The sequence below is a fragment of the Sylvia atricapilla genome, chromosome 13, assembly GCF_009819655.1.
Source record: "Sylvia atricapilla isolate bSylAtr1 chromosome 13, bSylAtr1.pri, whole genome shotgun sequence".
NCBI lineage: Eukaryota > Metazoa > Chordata > Aves > Passeriformes > Sylviidae > Sylvia > Sylvia atricapilla.
In genome coordinates this window covers 8,048,373-8,068,065 of record NC_089152.1, presented here as the reverse complement: position 1 = coordinate 8,068,065, position 19,693 = coordinate 8,048,373, and the positions used below count along the sequence as shown (strand labels likewise).

The 19,693-nt window shown below is 47.6% G+C and overlaps 2 protein-coding genes across 2 annotated transcripts; one reads left to right on the top strand and one right to left on the bottom strand.

Annotated features, from left to right (window-relative positions):
• Positions 1-1,224: 1,224 nt before the first annotated feature.
• Positions 1,225-12,165, bottom strand: WDR93 (WD repeat domain 93). The gene is made up of 15 exons (XM_066328318.1): positions 11,902-12,165; positions 10,970-11,165; positions 10,278-10,342; positions 9,958-10,036; positions 9,007-9,134; positions 7,469-7,556; positions 6,706-6,883; positions 6,436-6,503; positions 5,786-5,872; positions 5,333-5,464; positions 4,592-4,823; positions 3,869-3,929; positions 2,881-3,037; positions 2,553-2,754; positions 1,225-1,470 (listed from the first exon to the last, which is right to left on the bottom strand). Exons 1-15 carry the CDS (start codon positions 12,163-12,165, stop codon positions 1,362-1,364), a joined length of 2,046 nt encoding a protein of 681 aa, XP_066184415.1. The 3' UTR covers positions 1,225-1,361.
• Positions 12,166-12,925: 760 nt separating this feature from the next.
• On the top strand, positions 12,926-18,284 carry PEX11A (peroxisomal biogenesis factor 11 alpha). Its single transcript, XM_066328319.1, has 3 exons — positions 12,926-13,011; positions 13,536-13,651; positions 15,156-18,284. Exons 1-3 carry the CDS (start codon positions 12,956-12,958, stop codon positions 15,719-15,721), a joined length of 738 nt encoding a protein of 245 aa, XP_066184416.1. The 5' UTR covers positions 12,926-12,955; the 3' UTR covers positions 15,722-18,284.
• Positions 18,285-19,693: the final 1,409 nt, after the last annotated feature.

Below are 19,693 nucleotides of genomic sequence, written 5' to 3'. Positions count from 1 at the left end.
AAATAGCAAGAACTAGACCCAGTGCTGTTCAAGGGCCCACATATTAGTTGTGCTGGCTTTCTGCAGCACGGGAAGAAATGTAGGAATAGGAATTTCTGCCCTGAGTAATCCCCTATGCCTGGCTATGGCAGAAGGTCTATTGTTTCTGAAAGTACCATAGAAACAAAATAATTAAGCTCTGTGGCCAGCACAGCAAGAACAGAAGGAAAGATCAAGGATTGCTCCTTGTTCACTTCAGTGCTGACCCAGGTGGCTTGGTTTAAGCAGGCATTGAGGGTGATTTGGGCTCACCCTCCTGACTTCACACCGAGGCAGATGGCAAGAGCTCACACAGCCCAGGCCCAATATCCGTAACAATCAGATGAGCTGTGAAGCTGTAATCTGTGGCAGATGGAAAATGACAGCACAAAAGCTTTTACTACAGCCCTCAGAGCCTTCACAAAGGTAGCAAATAGGAAGGTTCAATTCAGATAGCTTGTCCTTCTGCAGAGCAAAGCCAGGCATCTGAGACTGAAACAAATGGAATGCTTCTCCATTTTCCTACCTCCCCAACAGAATGGCTGATTTTATTTCCAGAGGATGAGCTGAAACCCCTCATCAAAACTCAGTCCAACAAGACAAGTTGCTATGAAATACTGAAATGGGACCTTGGCATGGTAGTGTCTACACAGCACAGACTGTGCTGAATCCCTGGCACCCTGCATTGGTGCTATCCTGAACCTTTGTGGGAGGGACTAGAATGAGACCTGGGGGAAAAAAAGTCCCTCGTGGACACAGATTGGAGTAGTTCCTGGGAGATTTGTCAGATTCTTCATGGGTTGGCCAGTCATCCTGGAAGCATGATCAGCCGTAGAAAGACTGAAGCTTTCTCATGGGCCTTCCAGGCTGCAGTTCCTAAGCGTTCTTACCCCAAAACTGCCTGCTTTGAAATCAAGAGAAACAACTGCAGAACATCCTTATGTCAGGCCTGTCACACTCTGCAGTGTCACTGCTGCTTAGCACTGCTGTGCTTTGAGGGAAGACACCTCCACATCCAATTTGCTGCCTCCTTTGAAAGGATCAGGTTTCTGGTTAAGCACAAGGATGCTGATGGCTGCCCATCTGGGTAGGAGCAGAAAAAGAGACCCACTGGTAAGCTCCAGCAACACAAGGACAGAAAATCAGAATCTGACAAAATGCCAATCCTATGAAGAGCAAGAGACTTTTAATGGAGGAAAGGCTTTATTAAGGTCCACTGTATTATTGTAACATACCAGATTGCTCTGATGCTCCAGGTCTCTGGGAGAGAGATGATTGCAATAGAGTGTCTATCAAAATGTCAGTTCTGGATCATGTGCCTGGCCCTCAGAATGCAAGGCTGGCTACTGCTTCTCTCCCTTCATTTTCTCTCTCTCATTGTCCATGGCAGCTGCTTGTGCCTTCAGACAATCCCAGTATTCCTGCTCCTCCATTTCCAGAAGTACCTGCTGCCTGAAAAGGAGTGTGGGGGGAAGAGTGGTTAAAACAAAAACAGTCCCTGACATTCTCCCAGTGCTCAGACAGCACCCCCAAGGGCCCCTGGGGCTCACTACCAATTAAGCAGTTCTACTTCCTGTGTCCAAAAAACCTCAGTGATTCCTCCACACCAATCAATACTCAAGTTTGCTGTTCCTGACAGCAAGGACATCTGAATTTCTATTGTCTCTACACCTGTGTAGACACAGCTCTCACTGCAGCTGTATTTGCACTACTCTGGCTTCAGCTCTCAGTTCCCAGAGAGCAAGATATCCCTGGAGGTGATGACTCCTCAATTTTCTGGTATAAAGCAGACAAGGGTTTCCTCTCCAGTTTTTTGAGAAGGAGGGACTGGCTGGCTGGTAGCATAGGAGGGAACTTTTCTGCACTTAACTAGCCAGATAACTCCACAGGATTCACCCTGGAGACAAGGAATTAGGGAAGGCTACCGGGTAATATGTACTATAAGGTCACACCTGCACCCACTGTTTTGTTTCAAACTGGAGAATTAAAGCATAGCGAAAAGATACATAATACTGACACCACTCCAGGTTTCCAAAAGAACTGAAGGAAAAGGACCCCAAAAAGAGATGTCACAGTGCCATCTAATGACGGCATCCACCCAATGCACCGTCCTCGAGGCTGCCCGGTGACCTCCTCAAAACAAGAAACCTCCAACACAAACCTACTTAGACATCACATGGACCCGACAATGCAGGGGTCGAGAGGGGTACAAAGAGATCCCAGCTCTGCCTGGCTGTGGGGTCTAAAGAAAGAGGAAACACGTGAGGATCACGCTCCCTGACAAGCCTGCACAAACTGTGTTGCACAAAAACACATTAGAACTTGCATCCTGGCTTACAGCTGAAGCAGTTCTAGGAAGGACAGAAGGGAGAGGAGGAAGGGTTCTGGGTGACTGTCAGGAGTCCAGCTGCCTGAACACCAACCTTAGTCAGACACAGACCTCTCACGGCACACAGAACAACACAGAAGCTCCCGGGTGAGACCTTGCATGAACTCAGCAACACCACAGCTTACAATAATGCAGCTGGCCTCACCTTTCAGGCAGAAAGCGAAACCTATCACGTAAGAAAATGTTACACCTCTCAATCCACTGCAGTTCATGCAAGGGTTTGAGAGGCAAATCTGGTTTCTTGGGGAAAGCCTCCTTCAGTGGGTAGGAGTTGAAGTCAAAAAGGAAGATGGTGCTGTGAGTGGCTTTGTCCTGGTCCAAATCACCTTCCTGCTGGTGCTCATCTCCTAGACAGAAACAAGAACATTGAGTTACTGCATCAGGAATCATCCAACAAGAACTATCAAGGATCAGTGCAAAGCTGAATGCACCCAGTGATGGCGTATCTATGGCCACCCCAAGGTGTCACCCACCTCGGAGCAGCAGGCAGCAGTTCACACTATCCACGGTGAACACTGGCTGCCAGCAGGGCTCTACAGCATGAGAAGGTGGAGTGCAGAAGCAGTAAACAGCCTGTGATGTGTCAGTGTTCATCAGGGACACTGTGCCATCCCAGGAGAAGATAAGGACCTGAAGCAGCAAAATAGACATGTAGATGTAAAAGGATTAAAAACATTTTGTGTAAAGGACATGAGATGACATCCAGGATTTCACATCCCAAACTATGATGTTGTTTTCTTTGCCTGCCTCATAGTCATAGGGTGACAGTGATGAGGGGGAGTGGGGGTGTTCTGTGGCCAGAGGCTGTCATTCTGCCAGGTCTTCATGAATCAGAGAAATGAGGAACTGGAAGGACAGCTGACTCTTATCTTGTAGGCTGAGGATGAAGATGAAGAACAGCCCTTGCAGGAACTTGGATTGAAAATGCTGGATGTTGGGATTGGAAAAGGGCAACAGGGCACATTAGAAATGAGCTAGATCCAGCCTTCTGCATGGCAGCTATGGTGAGTGGCTTTTTGTCCTTTCCTCCCCATGCCCGTAAATCTTCTGAGGCCACTTGTAAGGTCTGGCTGGACCTGTGTTTGTAACTTCCTCCCCAGGATGCCCTCTCATATTTGACCCTGAGGCTTCATGGCTGAACCCTCCCACCTTCCAGATGGACTTGTCCATGTGCACCTCGATACCCAGTAAGAGGGCACAAGTGCAAGGGGATACTGAGTAAGAGGAAGGGAAGTCCTTTGAGCATTACCACCTACACACAGACCTGTAAATGGTGCAGGAAGTCTTCACATCATAAATATTTGGAGTCTGGGAAAGGATGTGAGGCAAGAACTGTATCTCATTGCCCTGCTTATTATCTTCTAGGCACCCAGTTACCCAGTCCTTGCTGGAAACCAGATCCCAGCACAGCTGGAGATGTGTTCCCACCCAGCTGTTAAGAGAACTGGCAGTAATACTCACTGCACTGGGGAAGGCCAGGACAGGCATCACTGCACTGATAGTAAGATTTGGATTTTCAGGCCTGTAAAAGAGACATAGGTTTTGCTGCTGTTGCATGTACCTGGCATGTACTGAGAAGCTGTGATAATGACAGTGGCAATTTGTGGCACATGGCTGGCAAAAAGTCCCAGCCAGGCCCCTTCCTTATAGAGACAAAGCCTATATCCTCCTGGGCAGGAACCCCCAAGGCCCATCCCTGTGCAAACCTGCCTAGGAACTACATTGGAGATACAAATCCCTGCCTGCCATGGAGGCATGAACACAGAGGCTTCAGAGCAGCAGCTTCCCTCCACCTCAAACCAAGGGGATAAGTGAACACAAAAGTGATAAAAAGATGGCAAGAAATGTTTATTCTGACTTCTAGGGGCATGATATTATCTTAAGGGCAGAAGAGAGAAGAAAAAAATTCCCCTGGGTACCCAGCAGACACAAATAGTTCAATATCAGCCCTGGAGCTGTGCTAGAAATATTTGTGTTCTGGTGCACAGAAGAACCCAGGAACACCTCTAATTCTGGCAAACCATTGAATTTTAATACTAGCAAAACCACACTTGCTGCTGACAGCAGCATGGCAGAGCCATCTGGGTAAAAACAATAGGACATTCTCTACTCCACAGAAATCTGGGGTTCCCTGTTAGACTGGACCATTATAACCACAGCTTCTTTGGCTGTAGTCTATCTCACCTGTCTGCTAGGAGTGTGATGCTGGACTTCCCAGCCCTGGGTGCTTTCACTAAATAGAAAGAGCTATCTGTACACAGCACTAGAAGCTGTATGATGGGACAGACAGGATCTGCACCACAAGAGACAGAATCTGCACCACATGTCTCGTCCCTGGCAGCTGCAGAATCACACAGAAAGTGGATACTACGGATGAAACGTTCCTCTAGAATGGCAGTCACAGACAGTGGGTATCCTGAGGAAGGAAGAAAAAAGGAACTGGTAATTTATCCAAGCAAAGCTTAGTTTGGAGTGTGGTCTGCTCAGAGGGAGAACAAGCAGATGGCAGAAGAAGATTCTTCTGCCAGGAGAGTCCCTGCATCATGGCAGGATGACACTAGCATTGATGGCAGCCTGAACTGTGATGCCACAACAGCCTCTAGAATGACCTTAGAGTGCAGTGGCAAAGAAGTGACTGTCATTGTCTCACAGTCTCAGGGCAAGACTGATCAGTCCTTGCTGCAGCAGTTCCAGCCCCTGCATTGCCCTGGATGGGGATGGTTCTGCAAGGGCCAGGGCAGTCATGCTGTGCTGGCAACTTCTGGCCAAGCATCCAGTAGACAACTGAATCCAAACCATTTTTGGATTTCCTTGTAAACTCACCACCAGCCCTTTATTCACACTAAATCTGGGCATCAAACTTGTAGGCAAAGGTGCAATTTATCCACAGTGATCCAAATACTCAGTCCCAAACGGCAGGCTCACCTAGGTGTTTATCCCAAATAGTTATTGTTGCATCTTCACCTGCCAGTGCCAGGTACCTGGAGCAGGAACTGACAGCTGAGCACGCAATTGGAGCTGCACATGGCCACACAATATCTGGTTTCAGATCAGAATCTAAACAGAATGGCATGAAGAGAGACAACTGTAAGAAGGTGCAGAACATTCTCTCACTCAGTAATAGCGTCCATTTTCCCCATTAAACATGCACCATTCTGCAGCCTCCTGCCAGAGTGGCTTCACTAAAAACATTGCCAGTCTGTGGAACACAGAGCCCCGCAATCCAAATGCCAGCCTAATCTACAAGATATGAGTCAGCTTTCTTCCCAATTCCTCATGTCTCTGAATTGTGAAGACCTGGCAGAATGACAGCCCCTGGCCACAGAACACTCCCACTCCCCAGACAGTGCTCTGCTAGAGAAAGCAAAACTTTCTTACCTGCTTTCTCCTTGAGTGAAGGGTTAAGTAAGTACAAGCAGAAATTGTGGTTTCCATCCCAATGCACACCGATGCCAGCTGGAATATCTGGTACAGAGAAGGGGATGACAAAAGGAGAGGATTGGGGACAAAGAAAGGAACAATCTGGGACACCAAAACACCATTAGAAAAATCTCATTAGAGCTTTCATGGTACTACTGACAGAAATTCTTCTCACACAGAAACTAAACCAGAACAATCTCTCAAGAACAATCTCTCAACCTCTCCCTTTGTTTCTGGTGTTTGCTTTTTTTTTTTTTTTTTTTTTTTTTGTGTTGGTTTTTGTTTTGTTTTGTTGGTTTTTTTGTGGTTTTTTTTATCTTGACTATATGCTCCTTTTTTGTTTGCTGGGGTGCTGTTTTGATCCGGGGTTTTTTTTTCAGGGGAGAAGTTGTGGAGTTTTTTTTAAATATGAAGATAAGGGTTTCTTTATTCCATGCCAGTAACTGACTTATAAGTCTTTAGGACTGACAGTTTTGCCCAGGTTTACGTCCTTGGAAAAGGAATTTGCAGAGTCGATGCAAGCCAGACCCACTGAGCTTGCACTGGAGCTCAATGTCATGCAACAACTGAGCTTCACAGATTAACAGCTTTTTGTCCATTTGGATTACCTGGCTGTACTTTCATTTCTGGTCCCTCCAGGATTCGGCTAGGAAGAAGGAAATGAAAGATAGCATATCTGAAAAAAAGGAAGAAATATGTGTAAAAGAAAGGCTTTGATAAGTAGGCAGCACTATGACAAGACCTGGAATGGCTCCAGCCCCCTGCCCTGAAGCCTTGGGATGAAAGAAGCAAAGCTAAGACAGAGGCTTCCATCTACACAGCTCAGTGCCCTGTGTGGATGACTAATGGGGTGAATCCTGGTTGGTGCTCCCACCCACCTGGGGATCTCCTCCTCGATCACACCCTCAGCCTCCAGATACTCCTGGTAAGTGCTACGGAAGATTGCTTCCTGCAGCTCCCACTGGGAATCCTTGATTAGATGGTTGTACCCCATGCCAAGCATGCTGCCATCATCCACTTCCTTCAAGGCATCCAAAGGGCCCTTAAAACTAGTGCCTGGATTGGGAACACAAAGGGAAAAGGCACAGCCCTGAAGAAGGACTAACCATGAAGTAAACACCATGGAGGCATTTGGGGGTGGCATGGTCTTGAAGCAGAAAACACTTTATCTTGTCTGGGACTTTCCACATCACTAGTCCATCTTCCAGTATTTGAATGCGTATCAGGGCAAGACTAAGGATCCCACTCACCTTGCCTTTCTGTGGCATTTTCCCAGCAGAAAATCTGTCCCCTCCTCATCTTTGGTGTTTTTCTATAAATCCAAGACTCAGAGTGATGAACTAGAGGTGCTGCTAGATCTAGGAAGCAGCCTGCTCCCTCTCCAATGACACTGAAGCCAAGGGTGCATGACACCCACTCTGAGACACTCTAAAGCATTTTGTGCTGGCAAAGGTGACATGTGAGACGGTCTGGGAGGAAGCAACTCCCACTACAGGATTACATGTAACTAGAAAGACAGGTCAGGAAAGGACCAGGAATCATGTTACTGAAACATTCTGACCTGTTCTGTATTTGTAGGAGCCATGATTCCTTTGCCACCTGAAACAGGCTGGAGGCTGCACACACAGAATCAGTCCTGACCTGTAATGGGTTTGGGTGGCCTCACTGTCAGCAGCAGCACTGGGAGATCTAGCTCTAGATCAGCTTGGATTGCAGACACAGGAAGCCCCTGCAACAGAAAAGTGCCCACCTGAGAACTGTGTTGAGTGCTACACCGATGAGTTTTCATCTGTTCATGGGAATCAAATGCTTCCTAAACAATTTAGGATGAGCTCCTTTGTGTATGCAAAAGTTGGCTGGCACTGTCTGGGAGATACTGAGTTTGGGCTCATTCTTCAGGCTTGAAGGACACAGAAGGACACAGAAGCTTGAGGGTGTCACTACTTTCTCAACTACATTACAAGGATGTCCTGCCCAGACTCCTGTCTTTGTGCCATCTCTCAGTTATTCCTGTTGCAGCTCAAGCCTGTGTGAGTCACAGCAATGCTCAGAAAGCAAAGGAAAAAAAAAAAAAAAAAAAAAAGGCAGGACTAAAGGTTGAAGGTTGAAGAGTGTCTCCATTCTTCAGCAATGGAGAACTAGAAAGCAAGAACTAGATTAACAAGATTTTACTTCTCAGGAGCCCCGGACTGGAGAGCTGAGAACAGAAAATTAATGGTACCAGTAATAGGGGGCCAACACCAGTGTGTGCCCACTACCCCGCACACATTGACACTGGGTTAACAAAAAAGCTTCTGGTTTAATAGTTTCTGGCTTTGCTAAGTTAAGCAGGTTGTTTGCCCTGAGCACAAGGCTGAGAAGCAGTCCCCTCTTAAGTGTCCAGGAAAGTCTTTGCTGAAGGAAGAGGAAAGTGTTAGGAGGCTGCTATTACAGAGGGTTAGTTGAAGGTGCTGGGCAGGTATGTGTGTGTGCTGAGAGGGGAAATCCAGCAGGGTGAAAGTGATAAAGGGGAGAGTTAAGCACTGACCTAGAATTTAAAATTCCCCGTGACAGCTCAGGACAGTCACTGAGGCCAGTGACCATCTCTGCAGAACTGTGTCCATGCAGCTCCTCAGTTTTCTGCCAAAACTGAGCTGACAGTGGTTAGTGCACACAGGCAGAGACTCTGCCCTGCTCAGGTGGGTGAGGGTGGGACCCCACCAGGCTCCTTTAGTATGTCATCTAAAACACAAACCCTCCTTCAAGGCCAAACAGAGGCATTCCTGCCTGGTTCCCAGTCCTCTTCACCTTCCCCCAGTAACATAAGGGAGAAGCCCTGTGGGAATACCCTTACACAGGGCCCACTCAGATGGAGCAATACTGCTGGGAAACGAGCTGCCAGTTTCAGGGAGGGGCAGCAGGAACATTAACCCTGGGACCAAGGGAATCTCTTTGGAAAGCCTGTCTTGGGAGAGTAAACATATCCCAATAGCACAAAGGCCTTATGAAATGTGGGATGGGCAGCTGCAGCAGATGTAGAGACACACACACACAAACCATCCCCTCGGGCCAACAGGAGTGCTCAGGCTGTGTTTTGCTGTCACTGTCTGCAGCAGCAAGTCTTGGGGGAAGACCTGTAGGCAAAAAGGTGTAAGAAAAAAAAAATAAATAGCACAGAGGGAGATGAAACTGTTTTGTACCTCAGATGAGCTGTTTGACGTCCTCTCACTGCAAGCCAGCTCTTCTGCAGCTCTCGCATTCTTTTCCATCTCTGTCAGCCAGGAATCCTTAGGCAATTGGTAGATCTCCAGCCAAGCTTTTGTGCTGTCTGCATTGGGAAACCACATTAAGCAACTGGTAATGAGGAGGAAAGGTCTGTCAGGCAAGCAGCCTCTGTTATCTTTTATCCTTATAAAAAGATTTCTATTTTTTTTTAATATAAAATCTCTGTGAACTCCATGCAGCCCACCCCTCCTCCCACTTAAGGCTTGACATGCTTGATTGAGACTGACATCTCAGCCTCCAGCTCAACCCCTTAAGGTCCTCCATCCGCCAAAGAAATTCCATGAAGCTACTCAGTCAAAAACTTGACTTGTAGCCTCTAAATAGTAGAGTAGAAAGTGAGATATGGTCTCGAATTAGTTCTCTGCTACATGTCTCATTCTCAGCATGTGTCCAGGCAGATTCCACCAAACATAGGTCCAGAAAACCTGCCTGTCATGGATCCAGCAGCCATGAAACAGAAGAACGTTCTAATAAGCAGTTTCTTGTAGTGATTTTAGAGGTCCTCTGTGCTCTCTGGCCTGTGTCTGCAGAGAAAACTCCTCAGGTCTACATCTTTCCAGCGTAAAAGTGAGCCATAGCAAACCAGAGGAAGAACTGAGTTTAATACTTCTGGAGAGAGGGAAAGCGGCCTTCACCAAGCCTCCTGGACTGCACTGACCAGTTCCAGACAGCTCGCTTTGGGATCAGTCCTGATCCACACCAAGTGTTCTGAAAGGGAGAGGGAGTGGCAGGAGCCAGTCTTTAAGCTGGGGGAGGAACTCGGAGGGTTAAACCAGTTCGCAGACCACTTGCAGCATTCTATAAACATTGCCACTAGCCCTCTGTTAGAACACAACTCTCCAAACACAGCATGATCCTGCACTTGCCTTGCAGCAGGATTCCTGCATAATCACCTCCTCGGGACAGCACCACCTCCACACAAGTGCTTCGCTGGCTGATGTCCCCCTGCCAAGGAAATACAGGCTGGCACCAAAGCAAGATCACTGATTCAGAGAGCTCCATCGGCTTACACAGCTCTCAACAGGATGAAGGCCAGGCAGATTGTTGGAAGAACAAAGAAAAATATGGGGCAGCAGTCTTGGAGTGCTACTGCCTATGAATAAATTTCTGAGGGCAACTGGTATTCCTCATGATTGATTAGTTCCCAACCTGTGCCCAGTGTCTATGGAATTAGCTCAGTACTTACCACTTCATTCAGGACTTTAATGAGCAGGAAGCTTTCCTTGTGAAAGCAGAAGAGCCAGGCAAGCCCTGAAATAGAAATACAGAAGTAGCTGAAGGAGAAAGAGAAAAGTGAATTAATGTTAGTCAGGCTCTTGGGAGATAACTGTTGCAACATGTGAAGGAGAGTGAACAGGATTACATTACTTTCAAGGCCAAAGGAATAATGTCCCACTGTTTCCAGCACTAAACTTTTACTGGCTTCCTTATGCCAGCATCTGTGAAAACTTGATTGTGCAGAGGGATGGATAAATCAGTCAGAAAATTATCTCCACCAGAACTGATAACTTTCAGATGAACCAACTGTTACAGGTGCAGGAACAGGTCACAGGCAGGAATTCAGATCGAGCAATAGCTCTTTCTGCCCAGCCCAGGACGTTCCTAAAGTTTACTGTGCTTCACCCTCAGCTCTGCACCTGCCTCTGCTGTGCCAGAAAGGCCACCAAACCCACACCCTCTGCTAATCACAAGGCCCTAATTGTTAGCTGTCCAACAATCAATCTGTTAGCCGTCCAACGCCCTCTCTGTAGAGCTTTCTAGGAAATTCTCAGCCATCCTAATGCTCCTCCTGATCTAGCAACGTTCTGTAGCAGTTCAGCTCCAGAGCACAGGAGCAGGAATCCCCAGCTAGGGCAAGAAAATCCACGTCACACTCACCCATTTCATCCACAGCAAGCAGGACATGGCACTCGTTCCCCAAATCCGAGGCATGGATGGCACAGATCTCTGTGTTGGCTGCATCCCAAGCACAAACATCCTTGAAGTCACACGTGTTGAAGGCAGCCAGACCCACAGACAGACCAACAAAAATGTATTTTCCGGACACTGCAAGGCAATTGGCTCTTTCAGTTACCTACCAAAAAGGAGAAGAGATGAGTGTCCCCAACGGGGTTCTCACAGAAGGGTACATCAGCCATACTAATGATACATTCCTGGCCTTTTCACCAGAAAATGCTGATTTCTTCTACAAGGGAAATATTTTGACACAATCTTTCCCCACAAGGGCAGGGAAGGGTCTCCCATCTGTGTCACAGACTGGTCTGCCTTAGCAATGAGAAAGTTTTCTCCCATCTTTCCCCTTCCCACAAACAGAATTGCTTTAAAGGCCAAGAACTCGGGAGCATTCATCCCTTCCATTCCAGTGCAGAGCTGTGATGGGATGTGGAACTCCTCCAGGCACTCACAGAACACCAGCAGACAGCAGAGTATCCTCCTGGACACCCCCACATAATAATGGGGAAGGCAGCATTGTCATTCTGCTCACGGTGCTCCCATTGGAGTATTCACCACAACACAGAGCTGAGCTTGCCCACTTGTGTGCTATGGACTAATTACCTTCTCCCCAGCAAACAAGGGTGGAGCCAGCCTGGGAAGCAGAAGGTGAATTTAGTGTTTAATACCTGCTTCTCTCTTTTCAGAGAGGTGTGATAGTTGAGTGGGAAGCAGAACCTGTCAGACAAGCTTAGAAACTGCAGGCTTTTAAACTGAACCAGTGAGATGGTGATGCATTCTGAGGAAGGTCATGAACAGAAGAACGACAAGATCTGCTATGGTGGTTAATGCTATCTCTGCTGGGAGAGGCTCTGTACCTGGAATTCAGCTGTAGGAAAACATTTTTGGGGCTGGACCTTCAGTTTTTGTGCTTCTCGGAGCATCTCCCTTCTTTCAATGATTTCCATAGCACTCTCAAAAACCTGCATCACCAGTTTGTTGATCATCCTGAAGGGCTGCGGCAGCACATCACGCTTTCGATCAGGATCCAGCAGGAAGAAATCTTCCTCGTCTTCCTTTGGCCAGTCCTTGTCAGATGGTGGGGGAATCCCCAGGGGATGAGTCCGGGTATTCAGCGCCATGGTTCTCACCTTCCAGATGCAAAACACACCACGGATGCAGGAATCACCCTGGATGCAGAAGAATGAAGAGTGTTTCAATACTTTCTTTCATGAGGTAATGGGGGAAAAGATGATTAATGATGTCTAAGGGGGGTTCCTTTCAGTGCTGATAGCCAGATGAACCCTGTTCTGTACATCTCATTTCTCCTTTTATCGCCTCTATTTCGCGGGGGTTTTGTCCGGCTCTGGGGATCTCAGCCACACAGGGATGTGCAGGCTGCCCACAGGTAAAGAGAGCCCAAAAACTTTGTGACGAGCTTGTCTAAGAATTATGACAAAGCATTCAAAAACATTAGCTTCTTCATTAATGGACTTATTCGACCTGGGTAAAATCCCAACGATTAACTTTGAGAGCAGGTGCTCCCGCTGGAAGTTTTATACTTCATTTCCAAGACACTGGGTGGTTTCGAGTTTCACCTCTGCGGCGGGGCGGTGCTCACCCCACCGCTGTCACCCCTCACAGTGGCCTGACCTCGGAGCGGGGCCGGGGGCCGAGGGGCCAGGCCGGGCTCCTCCGGCTCTCCCGGGAGGATCCGCCGCAGGTCAGCCGGTGGCTCCCGGGCGGGGGAAGCCTTTGGGGGTGACACCGCCGCTGCTCCGTTGTTGACGGTTGCCGTGGTAACGGCACCTTGGTGCCTCGGCCCGGCCGGGAACGCGGAGCGCCTCGGAGCGTTCCGCAGCGGGGCGGGGCCGGAGAGCGGCGGGGCGGAGCGGCCGCGTCCCCCGCGCTGCTCCAGGGTGCTGCCGAGCCATGGAGGGCTTCGTGGACTTCACCAACCGCTCCCAGGGCCGCGACCAGCTTTTCCGGTGAGTGTTGGGGCAGGCGTTGTCCCCGGGAGCCCCCAGCACCGGCCAGGGTCCGTCAGCGGCCCCGCGCCCGTGCCCGTCCCGCCGGGCCGCGGCCCCGCGCCCAGCCCGGCCCTGCCGCCGGCCAGGGGCACCCTCCGCTCCGAAAGCGGTGCCAGAGGATGGTGTCGGACTCTCTTCCGTGGTGCCCAGCGACAGGACGAGGAGCAATTGGCGTAAACTAAAACACAAGTAGTTTCGTCTCACCATGAGGAAGAACTTATTTACATTGCAGGTGGCAGAGCCCTGGCAGAGCTGCCCAGGGGGGTCCTGGAGTCTCCCTCTCTGGAGACGTTCCAAACCCACCTGGACACGTTCCTGTGTCACCCGCTCCAGGTGATCCTGCCTTGAGTGGGGTTGTACTGCATGGTCTCCTGCCAACCCCGACAATTCTGATTCTGTGAAATAAACCTGTCCTGCTGCTGCCATCCTGTGATTGTCTGTGTCTCACCTGTGTCCCCCTCTCCTCGTTTTTTCCCTTCCAGAGCCACTCAGTATACATGCATGTTGCTTAGCTATTTAATAGAGAATAAAGCCGATAAAAAGAAGCTGGTAATGAAACTCAAGCAGTTGGAATCTAGCATGAGCTCTGGCCGGAAAAGTAAGTACCCAGTGTCTATAGGGATAAGACCTACACTTGCTCCTTCAAGTAAAACAGATCCTGGCCTTGTGTTTCCTGTAGTTAACCTACCTTGACCCACAAAACCTCTTTTAGTATATTTACAAAACTGTCAATAGACCTTATCTCTGCCATGGCTTGCCAGGCCAGGTAGGGCCAAGTAGACTTTTTTTACTTCCTCAGCCTCCTCTCCAGTTAGACAATTGGAATTACCGCTCAATGGATGAGAGGAATAAGTTACCAGTCAGCTGTTCCTGTAGAGAAGCCAAACTGTCACCTCTGTTCAAGGACAGACCAGGGTTACGAGGCAATACTGGCTCACTGTGTGCTCATTAGTCCTTCCAGCTGATGGATTGAGACAGCCCAGTGTTAAAAGATTATCGTCCCACAAAATCACCTCTGAAGGATCATCCTTCAATATAGCTTTTATATCCTACTTTACATGCTAATTTTCTTTAGCATTTATACCCTGCTAAATCACATACCCTTCCATGCTTCTCCACAGCCTGACCATTTGCATCACTCCCTTCTGTGTCATGGTTGCATCCACGATGGTTACGCTGTTACTATGTGTGTATCACTTGTTTTCAGCTTGATGATCCACCCACTTGTCAGTTGCTCAATCCTGGAACAACTGCAACATACTAGACAAATATTCTAGCCTATCCTATTGCCATGGATTTGTTTATTTTTCCATTTGCTTCAGAGTATGGTAATTTCTAGTGGAGAGGCCAATTGGTTTATCAGCATAGCCACAATTCTCGTGCTTCTGCTAAATAAATCACTAATAGACATCAGGCCTAAATCCAGGGCTCTTGTAGTTCCACCAGGCTTAAGTGCTGTCAACATCTGTCCCTGTGACAAGGCGTCAGGGTATAAAAAGTGTTTTGAATAATATTGTATTAACATTCAGGGGCCAAACCCAAACAGTGCAGTGAGTGAAATGAGGTTTGCCATATAGTTTGAAATGGAATACACAGTTTGCAGGAAACCAGTGTCCGTCTGACAGATTCATGGCTGAGGAGGGGCTTTGGTCCCTCTGCTCAGCTGGTGAATCACTGGCTTTCACAGGCACATGAGATACAAGGAAACTTGTATTTCATGGTTGCAATAGGATTAATGCAGTAACATCTTCTGTCCACACAGTGATGTAAAGTCCAGTGAAATGTGCAGCTGAAATCAGAGGCTCTGTTTGTGTTCTTTGTGTGCTGGCACTGACTCCTGCAGAGCTGAGGGCAATACTGGTGCAGACGGCCCCCAGGTGCAAGAACAGAGTGGCAAGAGAGGTGCAAGTCCTGGCTATTGACAAAACATGTGTAGGTCCTGGGCTCGTGATGTTTACACCCCTTTCCTCACCAATTCTAGGAAGTGCTTAAGCACTCAAATTCCTAAAGCCCTCCAAGTTTTGTAAAAGTACATACAGACAGTGGCAGGCTGAGTTGTGCATGGGGCCGGGCCCTGCTAACTTTCATGGGGTTTCTTGCAGTGTTCAGACTGGGCAACATGGTGCACGCCTTGGTGGCAGCCAGGAGAACTGCAGAGCTGCCAGAGGTGGTTCCCCGGCTGTGCCTGACGGGCTCCCACCTGAGCCGGGCGCTGTACTTCGTGTGCGACGCCGTGCTGTGGCTGAGGAGCGTCGGGCTGCAGCCGCACATCGACCGGCCCAAGTGGCATGGCTGGGCCACCAAGTGCTACTACTGCTCACTGCTGATGAATCTGGCCAGGGACTGGTATGAGATCTCCTGGAGGCTGGAACAAGCTGCGCTGGAAGAAAAGACAAAGGAGAAGTTCTTCTCGCAGAAACACGGCGAGGAGCTAAACGGTGTGAGAAGTGATGGTTTGCGGAGTTTGCTCCGCCAGCTCTTTCAGATACTGAAAAGGAATCCTCCTTTGCTGCTGGACTTGATGAAGAACCTCTGTGATCTGCCAGGCCCTTTGGATACGCTGGGAATCTACAAGACCAGCCCAGGAGTGATTGGTTTCTGCGGCCTCCTCTCCTCCTTGGTGGGGATCCTCACATTAGCAAGCCCACATCTGAAGCTGAAACAGTGACATAAAAGGAACTGCATAGTATGAGGCTGCAGCTTTGATCATCTGATAGATTTTTATCTTCATATGGCACTTTTCAATGAACATATCTTAAAATTACCTCAAGGTTAATTTTGTCCTCTGAATAAGTGTATTCTGCCCTTTTTTCTTCCCTGTGCCTTTGCAGGTGAGTTTGGTGCCAGACACACTCCCTGATGGAGTGGAGAGAGGAAAAGGCTGAGTAATATTTCACAAACAGAAAGAGGACTTGGAACTTGGCTGCTAGATAAGAAAATATTCCTTTATTTTAATACAGGGTTGTGAAATAGCTGCATAAGTAACTGTAATAGGTATATGACTCATGACTACACTAATCATGTTTACACTGGAAAGTTTCAATTCACTAATCCAAGGTCTCTACAGTCAGATTGTCTAGAGTGGGCTTAATTAAATTAGGAGCTGCAGTTAGAACTGCCTGAAGTCAGGGATGAGTGTTCTGATGGGTTTGGGTTGATGGATCCTGTGTCCTGAAGGCACTGAGTGCACTCTGATGGTATCTGGAAATGGTCTCTGTGGTGTGTGCACTGGTGATGCTGGAGCTGCAGTCTAGTGAGTGCCAACTCCTGTCCCAAGAAATCTGCACTTTCTTTGTTTCCTTTGATACTGTGAGCCAAGGACTGTTGGCCAGTGACTCTGACTGCACCAGCAGGCCACGGCTGAGGGCTTTGGTGCAGGACAGCACATTAACTCCCAAACCCCTGTAATTGCAAGCACAACTATATTAATTAAGCACAATTCCATTAATGATATTGTGATAAGGAGCTTGTTTTTCTCTTTTAATTTTACATGAAAAATTGCAGTATAATAAGGAGTTTGGAACGTGCAGTTAAGGAGAGAAGCCTGGCTCAGAGCTCGTTGAGTCAGAAAAACTGCAAGGACATGTTTCTAGTTGTGTAAGCTCCAGGAGGGAAGAGAATGGAGTTGGTCATGATAACATCAGAATCCCGTGTGAGAAGAGAGCTTTTTACTGGATTTGGGCATTCATGGTTTAGACTTTCCTATCTGGTGCTCCCTATCCTCCCTGCTCATGACCACATAATTGCTTGTGTGTTCTCTCACTGGCTGAATGGGTTCAACCATTTGAAAATGCCTCATGTTTCCCCTGCAAATGTGTTATTGTTAATCACTGACCTCACTGGCAGCGAGGGCTGGCAGTGTAACTGGGCTAAAAGAGAAATGCTGTGTCCAGCTGTCTAGTGTGGCATGCAGTTTTTGCTGCTCCTGACTTTGCAGTTTGACACCATCTGAGACAAAATTGCACATTATATAGGAGAGAAATTTAACTTTTTTCTTAGTCAGAGTTAGGCCTGTGTGTTCTGCTGCTTCCTGGTGTAAGAAGTCCTTGTTTAATCTGCCAAGGACATGTGAACAGGCTACTCTAATCTGGACCAAGGTGCTCTCTTATTATTTCTGATGCTATCGAAAACCAGAAGATTAAAAGGTATGAGTCTCCTTTATTAAAAGGCAAAGGATGTGGAATTAAGTAGGCAGGTGAGGCAGTGCTCCAGTTTACCTGAAGTTGTGGTTGGGCTTGGAATCACTTCCAGTTTGAATATGAAGTGATAGCCTGCCAATGAGGTGTTTGCAAAGAAAGAGGTTGCTGGGTAGGATAATTAAGTGTGTTAAAAGACCAGATGTGGCCTTCAGCAGCTCTTCTTTTTAATATGGAAATGAGTAGCACTAAAAGTAGAGCATACTGGCAGTTCAGGCCAAAATGGAGCATTGTGTGTGGGATATGTATTATAGGCTATATTCTAGGCTTCCTCTCCTTTATGACAATGGATTTTTTTTTTGTTTCTTTCTCCATTTACTTTTCATCTCCTGGCAATGTGGAATCCATCCCCATCTTAGTCAGAGTTGATCATTATCCCAGTGTGTAGCAGCCCCTGGAATAAGGGAAGAGGAGTCTTGATCATCTGACAGTCTTGATCATCTGAGCATCAAACAAGGAGGTTTGACCAGCTTTTGTCTACAGAATTCCATCTTATTGCTAAAACTGTGTTTTCAGTCCCACTCAGGGGAGCGCTCAGATGCAAAATACCTCACAAAATACTTTCACCGGTTTGCCAACTGCTTTCTCTTTCTCTCTTACACTTTTCAGGGAAAACCACTGATACAGTGGTGCAGCCCAGTCTCCACCCCTCTGTGCCCTGCAGACAAACAGTGTGCAAAGCCCTGAGCCAGGCTTTGATGGTCCTCCCATAGGGCCTGGTGTGGATTAGCATGTACAGCCTTACTGAGAGAAATGGGGGTGAGTTTTCAGCCTGTCTCAGCCCTACCTGTCCCATTCTCCATGATGTGGGCTGGAACACACAGGAGTACCTCTGTTTACTGGATGTTAAGCACTAATATTTGCCTTCTGCTCCCCATCTGGAGCTTGATGATTTAAGGTACCTTAACATAATGAAGCAATAGGATTGTGATCCTTTTAGTGCCTTTTTTTTTTTTTTTTGTATCTATTTCTAATATATCAGTTGGAGTAAGAACAATATGTTTGAACACAAGCAATAAACTGTGATGAGTGTGACACTGTGTATTACTTGGAAGGTGGTGTAAAGAGATGCTGAAGGAAGGATTCCTCCCATCTCTGAATTTTATGAAGGATGACATCCTTATTTAAGAGACATTGCCTGTGGTTGGGTTCTAGAGCCTTCCTTTTGCAGTAGCCAACTGGCAGCTAGATTCATCCATCTAATTTATAATCACAATTTCAACTGCAAAAACATTAAGAAATACATGAGTACCAGGTGAAACTGCATCCTTGGAATGCCTTGGAATGAAACAAGGTAGTGTTTTGGGAATTGCCATCAGCTGCCTTTGGGCACCAGCAGTGAGGGCTGGAGCCTTATGGCCAGTGTAGGTGGGTGAAAGGGACACGAGCACCTGCATTTCAGTATCTTATAAACAACTTTTCATTTGGATGGTCATAGTTTAATGACAAATTCCAGCTCAAGGAGGGAACAAAGGGTATTATCTCAGGCAGAGGTGGCAAGGGATGGAGCCAGGATAACCATTAAACTGAGCTCACTGTTAGCTCCTACCCCTGCAGTGAGAGTCTTGCAAACTTGGAAGCTCCAAAATGTCAGCTCCTGAACAATGTATAAAGCATGGCATTCAGGAGCGCTTTAGCAAGAGTTTCCTTCTGGATTAGTGGCCTCATACACATTTTGTAATGGAAATAGTAAGAGAGTGGTCATCTCTTCTGCTTACAGACAAGGCCTTCCTAACATTAACACTGTGTTTGGTGTGGCATTTCAAGGAATATGTGAGCCATTGGGGATTCCCAGGTGAATGTCAAGAGCTGTCAAAGGTTAAAAACCAACATCTCCAGGGAGATACCAAATAAACTGGTTTTTGTAGAGGAAGTGTGACTGGGGGAGGGTGTGAGTAGTCTTCCAAGTGTCTGAAAGCTATTCTGCCACAAGCAAGGCAATAAATCAGTCTCTAAATCCAGTAGATAATACTTCTATATTGCCACAAAGAATTAAATCACACCTTTTTTTGAACTGAAAGTAAAATAAAAATATAAATAGATTGCCCAGGAAGGCAGTCCTTAAAAAGAAGCTGGGCAGACAGCAAGGATTATAGGGTTCCTCATCCTCCACAGAAATTAATCAGATAGCTCTCCAGCCCCTTCCCAGACCAAAGTATAAAAGTGCCTTATGGGGCTTTGGGGATCTGGCTCATCCCCTCACTGTGGTTTATTAATGAGTACGGAGCAGACTGCAGATACAGGGGTGTGAAACTGCTTCCCTGCACCCTGTGGATCTGGTGAGCTCTGATCATTGCCTGTAGGAGCACAGGAAGTGTTTCTGATGCCAGCTGCAGTGGTGGGGCAGGGAGGCCGTGGTACCTTTGTCCTGCAGAGCCGGGGCTGGCACAGCCTTTGCCCCAGAGGAAGGGGCGGGGATGAGCACAGGCATTAGTAGGGCAAAG

Bases quoted from the DNA above. Each gene is read 5' to 3' on its own strand.
- WDR93 (XM_066328318.1), bottom strand. From the start codon at position 12,165: ATGGCGCTGAATACCCGGACTCATCCCCTGGGGATTCCCCCACCATCT. The intron at 10,037-10,277 runs GTAAGTACTGAG...TTTCCTTGGCAG, and splicing joins TTAAAGTCCTGAATGAAGTG to GGGGACATCAGCCAGCGAAG. The intron at 9,135-9,957 runs GCAAGTGCAGGA...TTCCCAATGCAG, and splicing joins TGCAGGAATCCTGCTGCAAG to ACAGCACAAAAGCTTGGCTG.
- PEX11A (XM_066328319.1), top strand. From the start codon at position 12,956: ATGGAGGGCTTCGTGGACTTCACCAACCGCTCCCAGGGCCGCGACCAG. The intron at 13,012-13,535 runs GTGAGTGTTGGG...TTTCCCTTCCAG, and splicing joins GGCCGCGACCAGCTTTTCCG to AGCCACTCAGTATACATGCA. The intron at 13,652-15,155 runs GTAAGTACCCAG...GGTTTCTTGCAG, and splicing joins CATGAGCTCTGGCCGGAAAA to TGTTCAGACTGGGCAACATG.